Source organism: Oncorhynchus clarkii, chromosome 17 (assembly GCF_045791955.1).
Source record: "Oncorhynchus clarkii lewisi isolate Uvic-CL-2024 chromosome 17, UVic_Ocla_1.0, whole genome shotgun sequence".
Lineage (NCBI taxonomy): Eukaryota > Metazoa > Chordata > Actinopteri > Salmoniformes > Salmonidae > Oncorhynchus > Oncorhynchus clarkii.
In genome coordinates this window covers 49,673,452-49,694,756 of record NC_092163.1, presented here as the reverse complement: position 1 = coordinate 49,694,756, position 21,305 = coordinate 49,673,452, and the positions used below count along the sequence as shown (strand labels likewise).

The 21,305-nt window shown below is 40.6% G+C and overlaps 1 protein-coding gene across 1 annotated transcript in view; it reads left to right on the top strand.

The window, feature by feature from the left end:
* LOC139371028 (sodium channel protein type 8 subunit alpha-like) overlaps positions 1-21,305 on the top strand; it is a 116,551-nt gene that overhangs the window by 78,169 nt on the left and 17,077 nt on the right. Inside the window, exons 15-22 of the mRNA XM_071111055.1 lie at positions 3,189-3,362; positions 3,576-3,932; positions 4,175-4,336; positions 4,525-4,818; positions 12,175-12,292; positions 12,539-12,693; positions 16,198-16,371; positions 17,936-18,058. Of these exons, the coding sequence (XP_070967156.1) occupies positions 3,189-3,362; positions 3,576-3,932; positions 4,175-4,336; positions 4,525-4,818; positions 12,175-12,292; positions 12,539-12,693; positions 16,198-16,371; positions 17,936-18,058 (1,557 nt within the window). The remainder of the gene's footprint in view (positions 1-3,188; positions 3,363-3,575; positions 3,933-4,174; positions 4,337-4,524; positions 4,819-12,174; positions 12,293-12,538; positions 12,694-16,197; positions 16,372-17,935; positions 18,059-21,305) is intronic.

Sequence of the window (21,305 nt, the reverse complement as noted above, 5' to 3'; positions counted from 1 at the left end):
ATGTAATGTTAGCTAACTAGCAAACATTACGTTAGCAGAAACTTAGCCTGCACACTAAGTTTCTATTGTAGGCTAGCTAGCTAATAATAAATTGTTTTTGATTATTTTCTAAATATATTTACTTACTTGAATAGGTTCTCCCACTGCCTCCATTTTCTGTGTCCTTAGAAAAACTAAATAATGGGCAATCTTCCAGAAGTTTCTGGTGGTACCAAAAGCAGTTTGGAGAACTTTCAACAGACTGACTTCAGTCTTCAAGCATGGAGCCTGGTACGGTTGCTAAGTGATTTGTGACACAACTGCAAACCCTCTATTGGAATCCAGCCAGAGTGAGAATAGCCAACAATTGGAACTTCTAATCACCTGCAATCTGCATTTTTTTATTTCACATAATTTTATTTCACCTTTATTTAACCAGGTAGGCTAGTTGAGAACATAATCTCATTTACAACTGTGACCTGGCCAAGAAAAAACAAAGCAGTGTGACACAGACAACAACACATGGAATAACATGGAATAAACAATAACACAATAAACAAGTCAATGACACAGTAGAAAAAATAAAATCTATATACAGTGTGTGCAAAAGGCATGAGGAGGCAGGCAATAAATAGGCCCTACTAGCAAAGAATTACAATTTAGCAGATTAACACCGGAATGATAAATGAGCAGTTGATGATATGCAAGTAGAGATACTGGTGTGCAAAAGTGCAGAAAAGTTAATAAAAGCAGTATGGGGATGAGGTAGGTAGATTTGGTGGGCTATTTACAGATGGACAGCTGCAGCGATCGGTTAGCTGCTCAGGTAGCAGATGTTTAAAATTGGTGAGGGAAATATAAGTCTCCAGCTTCAGTGATTTTTGCAATCTGTTCCAGTCACTGGCAGCAGAGAACTCGAAGGAAAGGCGGCCAAATGAGGTGTTGACTTTGGGGATGATCAGTAAGATATACCTGCTGGAATGTGTGCTATGGGTGGGTGTTGTTATCGTGACCAGTGAGCTGAGATAAGGGGGAGCTTTACCTAGCATAGACTTATAGATGACCTGAAGCCAGTGGGTCTGGCGACGAATATATAGCGAGGGCCAGCCGACTAGAGCATACAGGTCGCAGTGGTGGGTGGTATAAGGTGATTTGGTAACAAAAGGAATGGCACTGTGATAGACTGCATCCAGTTTGCTGAGTAGAGTATTGGAAGCTATTTTGTAGATGACATCGCCGAAGAAAGAGAATCGGTAGGATAGTCAGTTTTACTAGGGTAAGTTTGGCGGCGTGAGTGAAGGAGGCTTTGTTGCAAAATAGAAATAGAAAGCCGATTCTAGATTTGATTTTGGATTGGAGATGTTTGATATGAGTCTGGAAGGAGAGTTTACAGTCTAGCCAGACACCTAGGTATTTATAGTTGTCCACATATTCTAGGTCAGAACCGTCCAGGGTGGTGATGCTAGTCGGGCGGGCGGGTGCGGGCAGCGAACGGTTGAAAAGCATGTATTGGGTTTTACTAGCGTTTAAGAGCAGTTGGAGGCCACGGAAAGAGTGTTGTATGGCATTGAAGCTTGTTTGGAGGTTAGTTAGCACAGTGTCCAAGGAAGGGCCAGAAGTATACAGAATGGTGTCGTCTGCATAGAGGTGGATCAGGGAATCACCAGCAGCAAGAGCGACATCATTGATATATACAGAGAACAGAGTCAGCCTGAGAATTTAACCCTGTGGTACCCCCATAGAGACTGCCAGAGGTCCGGACAACAGATTTGACACACTGAACTCTGTCTGCAAAGTAGTTGGTGAACCAGGCGAGGCAGTCATTAGAGAAACCAAGGCTATTGAGTCTGCCGATAAGAATGCGGTGATTGACAGAGTCGAAAGCTTTGGCTGCACAGTACTGTCTTTTACCGATGGCGGTTATGATATTCTTTAGTACCTTGAGCGTGGCTGAGGTGCACCCGTGACCGGCTCGGAAACCGGATTGCACAGCGGAGAAGGTACGGTGGGATTCGAAATGGTTAGTGATCTGTTTATTAAGTTGGCTTTCGAAGACTTTAGAGAGGCAGGGCAGGATAGATATAGGTCTATAGCAGTTTGGGTCTAGAGTGTCACCCCCTTTGAACAGGGGGATGACCGCAGCAGCTTTCCAATCTTTAGGGATCGCGGGACAATACAAAAGAGAGGTTGAACAGGCTGGTAATAGGGGTTGCAACAATGGAGGCGGATAGTTTTAGAAAGAGAGGGTCCAGATTGTCTTGCCAACTGATTTTTACTGGTCCAGGTTTTGCATTGAGAATGACTGACAGGGTTGGGAAATATGAATTTTTGAGACTACCTAAATCATATAAACTGGAACAGCCATCTCAATAATGGGTGCATTAAATCCAACTACTGACAGATTAGATCAGTTTAGAAACATGTATGTAGCATAAGATTAATCAACCAATCAATGTACATTAAAAAAACACAGGTATTGAATCAAACAATTCTGAATATCAACCTGCAATAAAGCAGTCTGGGAAAGATGGTAATGATGGGCGTGGTTTTGAGCAAACATACATTTGGAATTTTACTCAACAAGCTTGTTCAAATTAGCTCACATAGAGCAGAGTATGTTGAGTAAACACAACACGTTATCTCAAATTCTTGTCCATTTGAAGTCCACTATACTCACATATTTAGCTGATTAAGCCATTGGTTAAATTGGCTTTTTTACAGTGTTACCTTCCAAAGGCAATCATGAATTTGTAATTTTTGCTCACATCGAGCAGAGTTTGTTGAGTAGCTTACATTCTTGTCCTTTTGAAGTCCACTCAACTCACAGAATAATAATTATTTAGGAATTGGTTAAGTTGGCTTTTTTACTGTGCATGTAATTAGAGTAAAATACTGTAAAATCAAAAAAACACATCTCCCTCAATGAATTGATTTAATTAATTAATTCATTACAATTACAGTAACATTTACTTGTTTATGGTATAATACTGTGGGTATTGTTTCATTGGTTACTATACTTACTTGCCACTAGCTGCCGGTAAGTTACTGTCAAATTCACAGCAACCCCTTTACAGTCTAAATTGCACCCTTGAATTGAAATTAAATGAATCTCCTGAATTTAAGTGGGGTTGACCTCAACCATGTGTCCTACAGTGGTAGCTTGACCCTAGGATCTGACTGTTAACCTCTTTCTCTCTTTGCACTTACAGGTTTTCACTGGTATCTTTGCTGGTGAGATGTTTGCCAAGCTGGCTGCCATGGATCCATACTACTACTTCCAGGAAGGCTGGAATTGTTTTGACAGCTTCATCGTGACCCTCAGTTTAGTCGAGCTGGTATTAGCTGACATTGAGGGTCTGTCTGTGCTCAGGTCATTCCGATTGGTGAGTAAGAAAAGTGGTGTGAACTGGAATGATGGAGCATAATGATAACCATCTATGACCTTGATGTCCAGACAGTTTACTGAAGGTGGAGTGAAGGGTTCATTCTGCTGCAGAGTTAGCTTGACTTGACTAATTCCCAAATTCTCAAACAGTATGATTAACCACCTCAAATCTGTCTCTCCTACCCTCCCTCCCTCTCTGTATCTTGTCTAGCTGAGAGTGTTTAAGCTGGCCAAGTCATGGCCCACACTCAACATGCTCATCAAAATCATTCACTCTTCTGTGGGAGCCCTGGGAAACTTGACCTTGGTGCTGGCCCTTATCGTCTTCATCTTCGCCGTGGTTGGCATGCAACTGTTTGGAAAGAACTACAAGGACTGTGTTTGTAAAATCGCAATAAGCTGTAAGCTGCCTCGTTGGCACATGAATGACTTCTTTCACTCATTTCTCATGGTGTTTCGGGTTCTGTGCGGGGAGTGGATCGAGTCCATGTGGGACTGCATGGAAGTGGCCGGCCAGAACATGTGCATGATCGTCTTCTTGATGGTCATGGTCATAGGCAACTTGGTGGTAAGAAAAACAACCATTGAAATATCCATAATCGAGTAGCAGTTTTTTGCATACCCTACCTGTGAAGATCAGGTCTCTCTTCACTTAGTGAATTGGAAGCAAGTAGCATTTCTGCATCCACATCCACATGTAACTATGGTTTGTGCATTATAATCTTGGTCTGGTTAAGCCTGATATCAGTTAGTTTGCGGTTAGTGACACATCTGCTAAGACCTGCTCTATGTGCACCGCCCTCTCCCCAGGTGTTGAACCTGTTCCTTGCCTTGTTGCTGAGCTCGTTCAGCGCAGACAACCTGGCACCCTCAGACGATGACGGAGAACAGAACAACCTGCAAATAGCCGTCGGTCGAATAAAGACGGGGATTGCCTGGGCCAAGGTCTTTGTAGCCGAGGTTATGAAGAAGGTATGCTGTGATGACATGTCCTCTATGTTCTGTATATATGACATCACTCTGATGTCATTGTTGTGTTGTTTCTGTGTTGTTTTAACAATACCAAGACAAACGCTTTCACAATGGACTTGAACGTCAGTATTTGTTTCTTGACTGATTTTAAATCTGATTCTGATTGCAAATCTGATTCTGATGGCAAGGAGGAGGAAGAAGCAGAGGATGAGCAGAAGCATCTTGATGAGTTTGACGAGAAGCTTAACTGCATCGCGAACCAGAAGGGCATAGACATCAACCGCGAGCTGGACTACATCAATGGGACTACCAGTGGTATTGGCAGCAGCGTGGGCAAGTACATGATCGACGAGGACCACATGTCCTTCATCCACAATCCTAACGTGACCGTGTGTGTTCCCATTGCGGTCGGGGAGTCAGATTTCGATAACCTCAACACTGAGGACTTCAGCAGCGAGTCGGATGTGGAGAACAGCAAAGATGTGAGTATGGAGGGATGGGTGTGATATATTCCTTCTATGCTATTTAAATATAGAAATGGTTGGGGCGTGGGGTTATATAAGAGGGGAGGTTGATGGTTGTGGAAGGTGGTTAACCGGAAAATGGGAAGGGGGATTTTGGGTGCTTGATTAGGTGAAAGGCTTGACGGAGTTCTGTTGGAGGTTTAGGATAAGTTGTGGATTGACTTGTTGAGACCTTATCAAATATAGTGGTTACGTAATTTTCTATGAATTGGAGTGCGTTAGCATCCACTCCTCTAAGATCGGTCATACTTCTGACTTCTTATATGTTTTTTTTTTTAGGTTTTCACATATTCTATATGCATTATCTAGCTTCGTGTTGCTGAATATGTCTTCCCTACTTAGCCGCAAAAGTGTGACACATTCATATTTCTCAAAAACAACTATTTCAAAGGAGTGCTATACTGCACATCTGCAGTTTGGCACAGCTCGTTAACTTGAGATGATCACGTGTTTCTACATAGCTAGCTTGGTGACCATTACACTGCTAGCTAGCGTGATCAAGGGTTTGTATTGGAATGGCCGTTAGAAATGTCTCTTTCTGTACAGAATTTCTTTGATTTAGCTAAATCTCACCTAACTAAACATGCTAGTTAGCTAACTAGCACAACTAACACAATGTGTTTTGCAAACCTAGATAGCTAGGTACTGAAACAAATGCAAAGGATCTCTAACTCAAATCAGAAATCACAACAGGATTAGCTTAAACTAATCAAAAGATACAGTTATTTTAGTAATCGCATCGTCTTTCACAAGTTGAACCGTGGCTAATGTGTTTGCCTTTATCCGTCACCGGCTCTCCTGATGAGTAGAAGGAGGTAATGTATACACTTTTGTTAGCAAATGCAAGCTACAATACGCCAATGATGAGACTGTGACCATAGAAATATAACTCCTAGAAGTGGAATAGCCCCTCAGACCATGGCAATTTGACAGCCCCTTATGGGTACACTCAATATGGCTGACATTGTATGCTTAATTGCCACGTTAACATGGAATGTTCATTAAAATGATGCTGTGGCTTTATAATGTCAATTGTGTTGACTGTTAATAAAGCACAAATTGAATGCTGTACTTCCAGCTTTATTTTCTGATCATGGGTACTCTAAAAATGGCCGCCAGTCTACTAACGTCATCAATCAGTCTATCAGTCATCAATGACCCATTGACTTGGATGTCCGTTCTAGGAGTTATATTTCTATGACTGACTTGGAAGGTAATGTATAGCTACATTTATGTTAGCTAATACAAGCTACAATACGGTAGTGATGAGAAAGAATGATTTTGTGATTAAATAGGATTTAGCAAGGTGTGTCAACAAAGTGCTTACTTTCACTTGCGCATCTTCTAATGGTTAACTAGAAATAGTTAACACACTCCAGAAAACAAATCAATCAGAGGAAATATTGATTCCTTATAGCAAAACATTATGCCTCAAGCTTAATATTGCGTTTGCACCCACTACTAACCAGGGGTTGGAACCATTATGGTTTCGTTCTGAACAGAACCATTATTTTTTTCCTACCGTTCCACTGTTCCGAACAACAAAATAAAGTTTTGAACCGGTTCGAACCAAAAAAAAGTACCGGTTTCTATTGTTCCTTTCTATTCTTTTTTAAACCTCTGAAACCGTCATTTATTTACATTTAGCTCAACATTAAATTACTTAATCAATTAGTGCGGATAAAGCAGCTTGCTATGGAGCAGGTAAGCAATTTAATCTCTACAGGAGATTAAGTCTTTAAGAGCAAATTGTATTTTGCCGTAAAAGCATGGTAAAATCATAATGAAAGACAAACACACACACACACACACACACACTGTGGTGCCAGTCACAGTGTAGGGCGCGAGATGCAACTGACATTTTGCAGATGAGGAGAGCACGAGAGAGGAAGGAGGAAGCTTGCCTTGAAGCGCTGGGCACATAGCAGCACCACCTGAAAAAATTGTATTAATAAAAACAATATATATATATATATATATATATATATATATATATATATATATATATATATATATATATATATATACAGTGCCTTGCGAAAGTATTCGGCCCGCTTGAACTTTGCGACCTTTTGCCACATTTCAGGCTTCAAACATAAAGATATTAAACTGTATTTTTTTGTGAAGAATCAACAACAAGTGGGACACAATCATGAAGTGGAACGATATTTATTGGATATTTCAAACTTTTTTAACAATTCAAAAACTGAAAAATTGGGCGTGCAAAATTATTCAGCCCCTTTACTTTCAGTGCAGCAAACTCTCTCCAGAAGTTCAGTGAGGATCTCTGAATGATCCAATGTTGACCTAAATGACTAATGATGATAAATACAATCCACCTGTGTGTAATCAAGTCTCCGTATAAATGCACCTGCACTGTGATAGTCTCAGAGGTCCGTTAAAAGCGCAGAGAGCATCACAAAGAACAAGGAACACACCAGGCAGGTCCGAGATACTGTTGTGAAGAAGTTTAAAGCCGGATTTGGATACAAAAATATTTCCCAAGCTTTAAACATCCCAAGGAGCACTGTGCAAGCGATAATATTGAAATGGAAGGAGTATCAGACCACTGCAAATCTACCAAGACCTGGCCGTCCCTCTAAACTTTCAGCTCATACAAGGAGAAGACTGATCAGAGATGCAGCCAAGAGGCCCATGATCACTCTGGATGAACTGCAGAGATCTACAGCTGAGGTGGGAGACTCTGTCCATAGGACAACAATCAGTCGTATATTGCACAAATCTGGCCTTTATGGAAGAGTGGCAAGAAGAAAGCCATTTCTTAAAGATATCCATAAAAAGTGTTGTTTAAAGTTTGCCACAAGCCACCTGGGAGACACACCAAACATGTGGAAGAAGGTGCTCTGGTCAAATGAAACCAAAATGTAACTTTTTGGCAACAATGCAAAACGTTATGTTTGGCGTAAAAGCAACACAGCTGAACACACCATCCCCACTGTCAAACATGGTGGTGGCAGCATCATGGTTTGGGCCTGCTTTTCTTCAGCAGGGACAGGGAAGATGGTTACAATTGATGGGAAGATGGATGGAGCCAAATACAGGACCATTCTGGAAGAAAACCTGATGGAGTCTGCAAAAGACCTGAGACTGGGACGGAGATTTGTCTTCCAACAAGACAATGATCCAAAACATAAAGCAAAATCTACAATGGAATGGTTCAAAAATAAACATATCCAGGTGTTAGAATGGCCAAGTCAAAGTCCAGACCTGAATCCAATCGAGAATCTGTGGAAAGAACTGAAAACTGCTGTTCACAAATGCTCTCCATCCAACCTCACTGAGCTTGAGCTGTTTTGCAAGGAGGAATGGGAAAAAATTTCAGTCTCTCGATGTGCAAAACTGATAGACATACCCCAAGCGACTTACAGCTGTAATCGCAGCAAAAGGTGGCGCTACAAAGTATTAACTTAAGGGGGCTGAATAATTTTGCACTCCTAATTTTTCAGTTTTTGATTTGTTAAAAAAGTTTGAAATATCCAATAAATGTCGTTCCACTTCATGATTGCGTCCCACTTGTTGTTGATTCTTCACAAAAAAAATACAGTTTTATATCTTTATGTTTGAAGCCTGAAATGTGGCAAAAGGTCGCAAAGTTCAAGGGGGCCGAATACTTTCGCAAGGCACTGTATATCTTTTTTGTAAGGATTTTTTCACAAAAGTAGTGCGCTGGGCCTTTACTAGTCCTGAATTAGCGCGGGGAAATGTTTTTTTCCCGCACCATGCTTATAATGTTGGCAGTAGGCTACAGTGACCTATGCTTCAGAGGGGAGGGGCAGATAGCCTACACACAAGTATACCCACTGGCAAAGATTTCCAGCCGGTAGGCAGACACTGGAATAGGTTTCTGAGTGGTTAGAATGTAATAGAAAGTTAGAAAGTTATTAACCGCTTCCCATGCTTTTAAAATAACGGTTAAGTCCCGGAACAGTATAGATCACTTTAGTTTCAGGTTAGGGTTCTGTTCCTCAAATCATTTCCTTCTTTTCCAGTTTTCGGTTCTGTTCCCTGAACTGGTTCCAACCCTTGCTACTAACCACTTTTGTTATCCAGCATATTCATTTTAATTAGTGTGCTTGCTTCAACAAGATCACTACTGTTAAATAGCTGATGCGATCGCTCAAATTTTCTTCAGGAAATTTACTTTTTCTAGTTATAGATGTAGCATGATGCTTTACAGAGTAGCCAAATACAGTGCCTTCAGAAAGTGTTTATGCCCCTTGACTTATTCCACATTTTGTTGTGTTACTGACTGAATTCCAAATGTTTTAAATGTTTTAATTTGATTTCTTACCCATCTACACTCAATACCCCATAATGACAAAGTAAAAACATGTTCATAGAAAATGTTGCATATTTATTGAAAATGAAATACAGAAATATCTCATTTCTTCACACCCCTGAGTCAATACATGTTAGAATCATCTTTGGCAGCGATTACAGCTGTGAGTCGTTCTGGGTAAGTCTCTAACAGCTTTGCACACCGGGAATGTACAATATCTGCACTTATTTCTTTTCAAGTTCTGTCAAGTTGACTGCCATTTTCAAGTCTTGCCCTAGATTTTAAGCCCGATTTTAAGTCCAAACTATAAGTAGGCCACTCAGGAACATTCAATGTAATCTTGGTAAGAAACTCTAGTGTATATTTGGCCTTGTGGTTTAGGTTATTGTCCTCCTGAAAGGTGAATTTGTCTCCCAGTGTCTGTTTGGAAAGCAGACTGAACCAGATTTTCCTCTGGGAATTTGCCTGTGCTTAGCTCTATTCCATTTATTTTTATCTTTAAAAAAAATCTTCCTGATGACAAGCATACCCATAACATGATGCAGCCACCACCATGCTTGAAAATATGAAGAGTGGTACTCAGTAACGTGTTGTGTTGGATTTGCCTCAAACATAACACTTTGTATTCAGGACATAAAGTACATTTCTTTGCCACATTTTTGCAGTTTTACTTTAGTACCTTATTGCAAACAGGCTGCATATTTTAGAATATTTGTATTCTGTACCTGCTTTCTTCTTTTTGCGCTGTTATTTAGGTTAGTATTGTGGAGTAGCTATAATGTTGATGATTCATCCTCAGTTTTCTCCTGTCACAGCCATTAAACTCTGTAACTGTTTTAAAGTCACCATTGGCTTCATGGTGAAATCCCTGAGCGGTGTCCTTCCTCTCTAGTAACTGAGTTAGGAAGGACACCTGTATCTTTGTAGTAACTGGGTGTATTGACACACCATCCAAATTGTAAATAATAACTTCATCATGCTCAAAGGATGTTCAACTTCTCCTTTTAAAAATGTTTACCAATCTACCGATAGGTGCCCTTCTTTGCGAGGAAAACCTGCCTGATCTTTGTGGTTGAATCGGTGTTTGAAATGTACTGCTCGACTAAGGGGCCTTAGTCGAGCAATTAGATAATTGTATGCGTTGGGTACAGAGATGGTAGAAATGATTGTGACTTGTTAAGCAAATTCTTGCTCCTGAACGTATTTAGGCCTGCCAAAACAAAGGGGTTGAATACTTATTGACTCAAGACATTTCAGCTTTTCATTTTTTTAAACTTGTAAACATAAAATAAGTATAATTCCACTTTGACATTATGGGGTATGATCTCAATTGTAGCCTTTTTAAATTCAGGCTGTAACACAACACAATGTGGAAAAAGTCAAGGGGTGTGAATACGTTCTGAACATGCTGAGGCTCTTGAGATTGCAGTCTTAATGTAGTAGATGATGTAATGGCTTAAAGTGCATTTGTGTGTGTGTGTGTGTGTGTGTGTGTGTGTGTGTGTGTGTGCCATGTTTTTTAATCCACTCATCAACACTGGACTGAGCAGTGAATATAGAGCGGTGAACACAGAGGGGCGAACACAGGAGACCTTCAGATGACCTGACGTTTCAGAACATTTGTTTAGACATGGCAGTACCACTGGCTCTGCAGACTGACAGACAGACAGACGGACACTGCTTTGTGTATGTCAACGTGTGGGAAAGGTCCTCCTCACTCGTACAGTATGTGGATATGTTGGGGAGCTCTGATGCTTGGGTCACCTTGACCTGGTTTGCAGAGGGAAGTCATGCAGCAGCTCTAATACCTGTACCAGATTCCAGTCTTCTCCGCTACCTGTCTCCACCAACCACAAGGCTGGCTATCCTGCATCTAAGCCTGTCACAGCCCAGCCCTGCAGCGATTGGAAGGACACAGAGCCCCTGTCAGACAGTCAGGGATCTGTCTGGCTGTTTGTGATACTGGAGAAAGAGAGCAAAAGAGAGGGGGAGAGAGAGAGTGTGTATGAGAGTAAGAGAGAAAAGCACAGTCTTTCTGCTGACTATCCAGGATTCTAAAGTGAAGCGTCATTCATCTGTAAATTGGATTAGCTCTGTGCGTGTGCGCGTGCGTGCGTGCATTTGTCCTGGTTCACCTTGACTTATTGTTCAGCTTTGAGATGATTTATTAGGTTGGCTAGACAAGGCATATGTCTGTTTAAACATCTCTACCTGAACATGCTGTTTGAGATCAGCCTCAATACATTTACATTTTATGCCTTTCATAGAACTATGTGTTGAATCATCTCTCCATAACCGTTTCACTGTAATCATATCAAATAATACTTTGTTAATGGTCGTCGTTTGTGGCTCGACTGTTGTATTTAAGAATAAGCATTTCTTCTGAGAGTCTGTGAGTATCTTTACCGTGAGACATGAATTAAAAAGCCCCGGCCTATGATCCTTCCTCCACCTCACTTTTATTAACATGTTTACCATATCAATTACCTTACCGTATGTGTTTTTTACTCAATCCTGGGCATTGAGTAAAAGGTTTAACCACTGGATCTAATGCTCTAGTCTATTTACATAAAGATACCTAGCAACAAATCATGCATCACTGTCAATTCTGCGTATGCATATTTATCATTGACCAGCCCTAATAATGTAATCACTCAGCAGCCAAGGTTAATGACAAACTGGTCAATGTTGCTATTAATAATACTCACTTCAAGGAAAATAGACAAGGTTACCCACACATCCATGGTCGGAATGTAAGAGAATGTGTTAAAAATGCATACAACATGTAACATCTAACCTCCAGCTGAGACACACAGCTTTTCCTGGTTAGGTTACGTGGCCCTTAAATCATGATGCCTTTGAGGTATCCACAGAAAGGGTGAGTAGGTGACTAGTGGATGCTTTTGTAGGCAGTGGGTACCACTGTGCAGTATCTTTGTACATACTAGCTCATAACACCACAGAATGTTCTGTGATGTTAGGAGTCTGACCCTCTCTCCTGTTGTCTGTCTCAGCTGGATGACACTAGCTCTTCGGAGGGCAGCACCATAGACATCAAGCCTGACGTGGAGGAAGTGGTGGTGGTGGAGGTTGTGGAGGAGTTCTTGGACCCAGACGCCTGCTGGACAGATGGTAACTAAGAAGCCACAGAGAGACACAGGCCTCAGTCTGGCCACAATAGCTCTTAGCATTTATACTAACTGATTTCATTGTGGGCCATGGCAAGTGTGGGTTGGTGAGTGTCTGTACTCATCTTCAGTTTGTATGGCATAATGAGGCCATTTTATGGACGTGTGCGTGTGTAGTCAATAGTGTGTACATGTCCTAAATGTATTTGACTGTGTCAGTAACAGTGAGTGTGTGTGCCCTCTTATCCAGAATGTGTTGCCAAGTATACGTTTTTGTACTTGCCCATCGATCATGGCTGGGGGAAGCACTGGTGGTTCCTGAGAAAGACAAGCTACCTGATTGTGGAGCACAACTGGTTTGAGACCGTCATCATCTTCATGATCCTTCTCAGTAGCGGGGCGTTGGTAAGAATGCACACACACACATTTGTTTTACTATCCTTGTGGGGACTTAACAATTGATTCCCATTCAAAATCGTATTTTTCCTAACCCTAAATATAACCCTAATCCTTAACCTAAACCTAACCCTAACTCCTAAACCTAACCCTAATTCTAACCCTAGCCCTAAACCTAACCCCTAAGCCTAAAATAGCTTTTTTCCTTGGGTGAACTTGCGAAATGTCTCCATTTGTTTTACTATCCTTGTGTGGACTTCTGGTAAAAACCAAAACACACACATTAACAGTTTAACTCATACTGCACCATTAAGTATGACAGATTGGACAGAATGTACTGAAATGTAATAATTAAATCGATTCATATTTTATTCCCCCATCATGCCTTTTACCTGTCTACGACTGTTTGTGATATGATTCTTGCTAATGAGCAGCAAAGTTCTGTAATGCACCAACCTTTTAAGCAAAGGGATCCAGCTTAGTTTTCAGCTTTCTGGGAGACTGTAGCACAATGGTGATTCAGAATGCTTACAGTGCCTTCAGAAAGTATTCACACCCCTTGATTTTTTACACATTTGTTGTGTTACAAGGTGGGATTAAAATTGATTTAGTTGTAATTTTTTGGACAACGATCTTAACAAAATACTCCGTAATGTCAAAGTGATTTCCCCCCCCTAACATTAGTAAAAATATTATGAAAAATAAAACAGTAATATATCTTGAATACATGGGTATTCAACCCCCTGAGTCAATGCATGTTGGAATCACCTTCGGCAGTGATTACAGCTGTGAGTCTATCTGGGTAAGTCTATCTGAGTTTTGCACATCTGGATTGTACCATATTTTCATTTTTTTTGTTTCATTTTTTTTTCAAGCTTTGTCAAGTTTTCAAGCAGATTTATGTCAAAACTGTAACTAGGCCACTCAGGAACGTTCAATGTCGTCTTGGTTAGCAACTCCAGTGTACATTTGGCCTTGTGTTGAAGGTTATTGTACTGCTGAAATGTAAATGGGTCTCCCAGTGTCTGTTGTAAAGCAGACTGAACCAGTTCTTCCTCTAGAATTTTGCCTGTGCTTAGCTCTATTAAGTTTATTTTTATTTTAAAAAACCTCCCTAGTCTTTGCTGATGACAAGCATACCCATTACATGATGCAGCCACAACCATGCTTGAAAATGTGAAGAGAGGTACTCAGTGATGTGTTGGATTTGCTCCAAACATAACGGTTTGTATTCAGGACATACATTACATTTCTTTGACAATATTTTTGCAGTATTACTTTAGTGCCTTATTGCAAACAGGATGCATATTTTAGAATATTTGTATTCTGTACCTGCTTTCTTCTTTTCGCGCTGTTATTTAGGTTAATATTGTGGAGTAGCTACAATGTTGTTGATCCATCCTCAGTCTTCTCCTATCACAGCCATTAAACTCTGTAACTGATTTTAAGTCACCATTGGCCTCATGGTGACATTCCTGAGTGGTTTGCTTCCTCTCCGACAACTGAGTTAGGAAGGACACCTGTATCTTTGTAGTAACTGGGTGTATTGACACACCATTCAAAGGTTAATTAATAACTTAACCAAGCTCAAAGGGATATTCAATGTCTGATTTGAATTATTTTTACCCATCTACCAATAGGTGCCCTTCTTTGCGAGGCATTGGTAAAACTTCCTGGTCTTTGTGGTTGAATCTGTGTTTGAAATTCACTGCTCAATTGAGGGACCTTGAAGATAATTGTATGTGTTGGGTAGAGAGATTTCGTAGTCATTCAAAAATCATGTGTGAGTCCATGCAACTTATTATGTTACGTGTTAAGCAAATTTTTACTCCTTCACTTATATAGGTTTGCCATAACCAAGGGGTTGAATACTTATTGAAACAAGACATTTCAGATTTTCATTTTTAGTTAATTTGTAAGCATTTATAAAACCATTATTCCACTTTGACATTATGCTGTCTTGTGTGTAGACCAGTGACACAAAATCTCAATACAACAAAATGTGGAAAAGGGTGTGAATATTTTCTGAATGAAAGTTTTCACTTCCATTTACTTTTTCCACATTTTGTTGTGTTATAGCCTGATTTTAAAATTAAATGTAGATGTTTTTGTCACTGGCCTACGCACAATACCCCATAGTGTCAAAGTGGAATTATGTTTTTCTGAATTTTTATAAATGAATTAAAAATGAAAAGCTGAACTGTCATGAGTCAATAAGTATTCAACTCCTTTGTTATGTACCCCACACATACAATTATGTGTAATGTCCCTCTGTCGAGCAGTGAATTTCAAACACAGTTTCAACCACAAAGATCAGAGACGTTTTCTAATGCCTCGCAAAAAAGGGCACCTATTGGTAAATGGGTGAAAAATGTAAAAGTAGACATTGAATATCCCTTTGAGCATGGTGAAGTTATTAATTAACCTTTGGATAGTGTATCATTATACCCAGTCACTACAAAGATACAGGCGTCCTTCCTAACTCAGTTGCCGGAGAGGAAGGAAACCGCTCAGGGATTTCACCATTAGGCCAATGGTGACTTTATAACAGTTACAGAGTTTAATGGCTGTGATAGGAGAAAACTGAGGATGGATCAACAACATTGTATTACTCCACAATACTAACTTAACTGACAGAGCAAAGAGAAGGAAGCCTGTACAGAAAAAAATATTCCAAAACATGCGTCCTGTTTAAAACAAGGCACTAAAGTAATACTGCAAAAAATGTGGTAACGCAATCAACTTTGTGTCCTGAACACAGAGTGTTATGTTTGAGGCAAATCCAACACAACACATTACTGAGTACCACTCTCAATTTTTTGGACTTCCTTACCAAGAAGACAGTGAATGTTCCTGAGTGTCCCAAGTTACAGTTTTGACTTAAACCTGCTTGAAAATCTATGGCAAGACCAGAACATTATTGTCTTGCAATGATCAATAGCTAATTTGACAGAGCTTGAAGAATTCTGAAAAGAATAATGGGTAAATATTGTACAATCCAGGTGTGCAAAGCTCTTAGAGACTTACCCAGAAAGACTCAAGGCTGTAATCACTGCCAAAGGTGATTCTAAGATGAATTGACTTAGGGCTGTGAATACTTCAATACATTGTCGTATGAGAGAGAACAACTAAATTCACATAGTTTGCCATGAACATAGGGCAGTATTACCGTTAGCACAGTTGAATCCCAAGACTTTAGATGCAATCAGGTTTCTGTAGAGAAAATAATATAGTATATAAAAAAGACAGCATACCACTTTTTGGAGGCCTGAGACAGGATGGTCTTTGCCAATTTGACCAATTGCACCTTTAACACTATATACTGTAGTTTTCAGAGAATTCATATTTCAACAGGAAAAGCAAATGGCAAAACTATCTATAGCACGTTTAACCATAGAGAGGGTCATGAGTTTTTCACATAACAGGAAAAACTCTGAGGCCTAATCATAAGACAAGACATCCAGTCACGGCAGTGTTGTTAACCTGCTGCTGTTCTGTTTTCCCCTCCCCCAGGCCTTTGAGGATGTGTACATAAATAAGAGGAAGACCATTAAGATTATCCTGGAGTACGCAGACAGCGTGTTCACCTATATCTTCATTCTGGAGATGGTGCTCAAATGGGTGGCCTATGGCTGGGTCAAATACTTCACCAACGCCTGGTGTTGGCTGGACTTCTTCATTGTGGATGTAAGTAACTTATCCAACTGACTCTATGTTACTTCTTGCCTCCTCTTATGATTTCCTTCCTCCATCTTTCCATCCTTTATTATTTTGTGCTGGTCTCGCTTTTAATCTCTTTTTATCTCTCTTGCTTTGTCTTCATGTTCTTGTTCTCTGGCTATGTCTTTTATGTCTCTTGCTTCTCTCTCTGTCAGTCTTCGTTTTATGAGAGTTGATGAGCTTTTCTCTCCTCTTCCCAAGTTGGATACTGTTTCCCTTCAAGCACACTGTAGCTGTAACCAGATGACTCTTTGTTCCTGATCTGAGACAACTTTGATAATAAGGGACTTGAATATCTCAAATGATGATGCTGCAGTGTGACCATTTAGCACTGATTGCAGATGCTGGGTATGGACATGACATCAAATCATTACCTGTTGACATCGAACATTTAGCAGGCATAACAAAACTCTCCCTTCTTCCCATAAATATACTCTGTATAGTACATAACTCAAACATTTTCCAATTCGACTGCTTTGTCAACAACATTTAACAAATATTTTAAGTGGATTTAATTTAATTTAATGCTATTCTTACCCTCCAGCTGCAATGTTGAAAGGCCTGGCATCATTCATTGATATTATGGCCTTTCGTGTTGTATCTCTCTACCCTGTTTAACTAACTCTATGGGCTAGTGTGTTATCTGTTGCTGTGGAGTTGACCTATCTTGTCATTGCTGTGAGTGAACTGCTGTAATATGGAATATTACAGCCTGAGATGGGAGGTGTGGTATTAGCAGTGAGTCAACAATGTGGTTTACAATAGCACTTTACTATGTAAACAACCAAGGGGAACTACCATTTGCACATAGGTGATAGTAGGGGTAGGAGGTGAAAGGCAGGACGATAAATGGGATGGCGGAGACCGTCAACAATTTTTGACATTTTTGACCTTATGTAGGCTATGGCTCCGTCATCAGTTCAACTTGTGGTCTAGAATAGAATGAAATGTGAGTATAAGATGGCTCAGGGGTGTGCACATTCAACCTGTACCTTCTCTCGCAGGCTTCTCTAACCGTGTCTCTCTTAAAATTAAAAGGGGTGTTGTACTGCAGACGAGAGGGACTTGGCTTGGATGTGTTGAGGGGCCAGGGTAAGATTATTGTGGTTTTGTCTCGGGACTCTCCCTTCACAGGTTGTCCTCTCTCCTACTCGTCCCCACTACCGTCCTCACCCTCCTGGCTCCCATCTCCATTCTTATACTCAACTGGTACTTTGTGAATTGTGTGAATATTGTACATTTACTGTGTGTCTTGTGAATTTTTGTGAACGCATTTCTCCTCTCAAATTTCCCATTTGTTTAATTCTGCTACCTCTTTTTCTCTCCCCTTATTTTCCTCCTCTTTCTCTGTCTACCAAACGTTGCTAGCCAGGTATACTGTAGAGCTTATTTTCAAGCTTCACCTGCGTTATAAACTAAACCAAAACAACAAACAAAATTGGTCCAGTAGGGTCTATCTCTCTGTTACCCTTTCTAACTGTTTGGACCCTCTCTCTTCCTTCTCTCTTACTCTCTCTCTCTCTCTGTATAGGTGTCTATAATCACTCTTATAGCTAATGCGATGGGCTACTCCGATCTAGGGCCCGTTAAATCACTACGGACATTGAGGGCATTGAGGCCCCTTAGGGCCCTGTCTCGTTTTGAAGGGATGAGGGTAAGATCTAAAACACCAGGCAGCTGGTCCTTCTGCATGTCCATTCAACAGTTACAGCACCAATGCATGCTATAATGAACTAAACAAGATGATCATGGACAGCACTCACCTCAACTTAGCTAACACTATCCCAGCCTAATTGTAGCCAAACCAATGTCCAAGTGGAGATTCAGGAAAATCAAAAATGAATCCCCACACTTGTCTCAGCGCAATGGCGCTGTCCCAAACAAAACGGTGCTGAAATTACCATCTAGTTGACCACACGTGGGTAGGTAATTGCTTCAAATTTATTACAAGGATTGGATAACTTTGGGAGTTTCAGTAAGCAACAATTTGATAGGCCTACATGCCTTCAATTGCATTATCCGACTTTATTCCAATATTTTCGTTGTCATTCAGTGATAATTATTCCCACAGTAATTATTTATGGATCAATCTAGTTGTGGTTAAGAAAACAGTGCATGCTTAGTGGTGAGAGATGCGAAGAGATGGACAAAGTGGCATGCCTTGCAAAGTTTATAACTGGCATGAGGATGGTTAACACGCACTGGCTAGCAACCATCAAGAGAGCAGTGCATGCCAAAGCTGCCTCAGCATTACGGCCACGTTTCATACTAAGCCTTAGGCAGAACTTTACTGAAATCATTTCTAGGTCGTTTGGCGGAAATACAAGTTTTGGCACCAGCAATAGACAATGCCTTTGAGATATAAAGAAAAGGTATGATGACATTTTAAGAAAAACTTCTTAGTTTCAAAGGGATACAAGTTTATTTCGATTATATCAATATTTGCTCATAAAGGCTTTTCCACTGCCATTTCTCACATAATAGATTTTACTGACACAAAAAGATCCCACCATGTCAAACAAACAAATTATCTCTAGGCATTTATAAAATTGTACCAAAACTTCCTGTTTCTATCATAGCCTTCATGATTTTTCTTTTATACGGTATGACTTAACTCGCAGAAAAACTGTGGATGGAAACTGTGGATGGAAATTTGCATGAAACGTTATCATTTCAGAAAGTCATGTTTAAAAAAAAAAAAAAGTCACCTTTATTTAACCAGGTAGGCCAGTTGAGAACAAGTTCTCATTTACAACTGTGACTTGGCCAAGATAAAGCATAGCAGTGCGACAAAAACAACAACACAGAGTTACACATGGGATAGACAAACGTACAGTCAATTACACAATAGGAAAATCTGTATACAGTGTGTGCAAATTTAGTAAGGAGGTAAGGCAATAAATAGGCCAATAGTGGCGAAGTAATTACAATTTAGCAATTTACACTGGAGTGATATATGTGCAGATGAGGATGTGCAAGTAGAAATACTGGTGTGCAAAAGAGCAGAAAAACTAAAACAAATATGGGGATGAGGTAGGTAGTTGGTTCGATGGGCTATATACAGATGGGCTGTGTACAGCTGCAGCGATTGGTAAGCTGCTCTGACAGCTGATGCTTAAACTTCAGTGATTTTTGCAATTTGATAAGGCGGAGCTATACATAGCAAAGACTTATAGATGACCTGGAGCCAGTGGGTTTGGCGACAAATATGTAGCGAGGACCAGCCAACGAGAGCATTCAGGTCGCAATGGTGGGTAGTATATGGGGCTTTGGTGACAAAACGGATGGCACTGTGATAGACTGCATCCAATTTCCTGAGTAAAGTGTTGGAGGCTAATTTGTAAATGACATCGCCGAAGTCAAGGATTGGTAGGATAGTCAGTTTTACAAGGGTAAGTTTGGCAGCATGAGTGAAGGAGGCTTTGTTGCAAAATAGGAAGGTGCAACTGATATATTAAGAAAGCAATGATTATCTAAAATATGGATGGAAAGGAATTTCAGGTTAATTGTAATGATAAAATGTTAATTGGTAAAATGGCAATATGTTTCAAAGCTGCCTCATCACAATGTCAAAACAGAGTAGAGATGTAGAACTTGTGAAAGAAAACTGGAGAATAAAATCACTCATCCCATATGAATGGTACGTCATTTTTTAACTGAAATTGGCAAGCTATTGTACTTAATTTAGAGTCTTCACTTCTACTATCGAGGGCTTTCAAGCAAGAGATCCTCCCTGTACCCTGTTCCGTCAACTACTGTTTCACGTGTCTCACTCTAACCTTCCGATGTAACACACGACTTACAAGAATCACCCCAGAAAACCTGACCCCATTGGCCCCATGTGGTATTCAGCACGGGCTAGCCCACACCAAGCCCACACCAGCCCAACACGGGCTAGCCATCACCAACCCAACAAAGGCTAGCCCACATGAATCCCACACCAGTCCAACATCACAGAGTTTTCAAACCCAGACTCCCAACAGGACGATATTTTGACAGACCAGACCGGGGTTTGGGATGTCAATGAGAAAAGTGAAAAATGTGACCTTAGTTGTGAATTTTTTTGAATTCTAAAAAAGTATTACAGTAGCTGAACATGTTTTAACTTTGATCAAAAACAACTTCATATCGGAGTGTCTTTGATTTCACGGCCTGCACATTCACGGCCTGCACATTCACGGCCTGCACATTCACGGCCTGCACGGTGCGACACGACTGTTAGACCCAATGACTTGTTTCAGCACATGAGCTTAGCTAGCTAACGTCGCCATGACATCGCCTACAAGTATGATCAGGGATTTATATTGCAGAAGCAGTTTCTGGGGTTATTCATACTAAACTATCTTTGCTGGCATGGGCTAGCCATCACCAGCCCAACCCAGGCTAGCCCACACCAATCCCACACAGCCAAATACAGGCTATCCTACACCAACCTAACACAGGCTAGCCCACACCAAGTCCACATCAACACAACACAGAACAGCCTACACCAACCTAACATAGGCTTACCCACAACAAACCCACACCAGCCCAGCATGGGCTTTCCCACACCAAGCCCATACCAGCCCTTGTGCACACCATGCCCACAAATATTCGAATGAGCCCCCGCCTCTTTATTATGAAGTAGCTGGTGTGGAATAGCCTGTGTTGGTTTGGTGATGGCTGACCCACAGCAGCCCAACGTGGGCCTGCCCACACTAAGTCCAGCATGGGCTAGCCCACACCAGCTTCTTCATAACATATACGAGGAGGAATATTTGAATATTTGTGGGCGTGGCTTGCAAACAGTTATTTTTGTGAAACCGTAACTGAGAGTGTTGTTCCAGTTTAAAGGGTGCGTTGTGTGATGCTCAAAATAAGTCATGTGAAAAAGTCTTTAAAATAATAAGTCATTAAAGAAA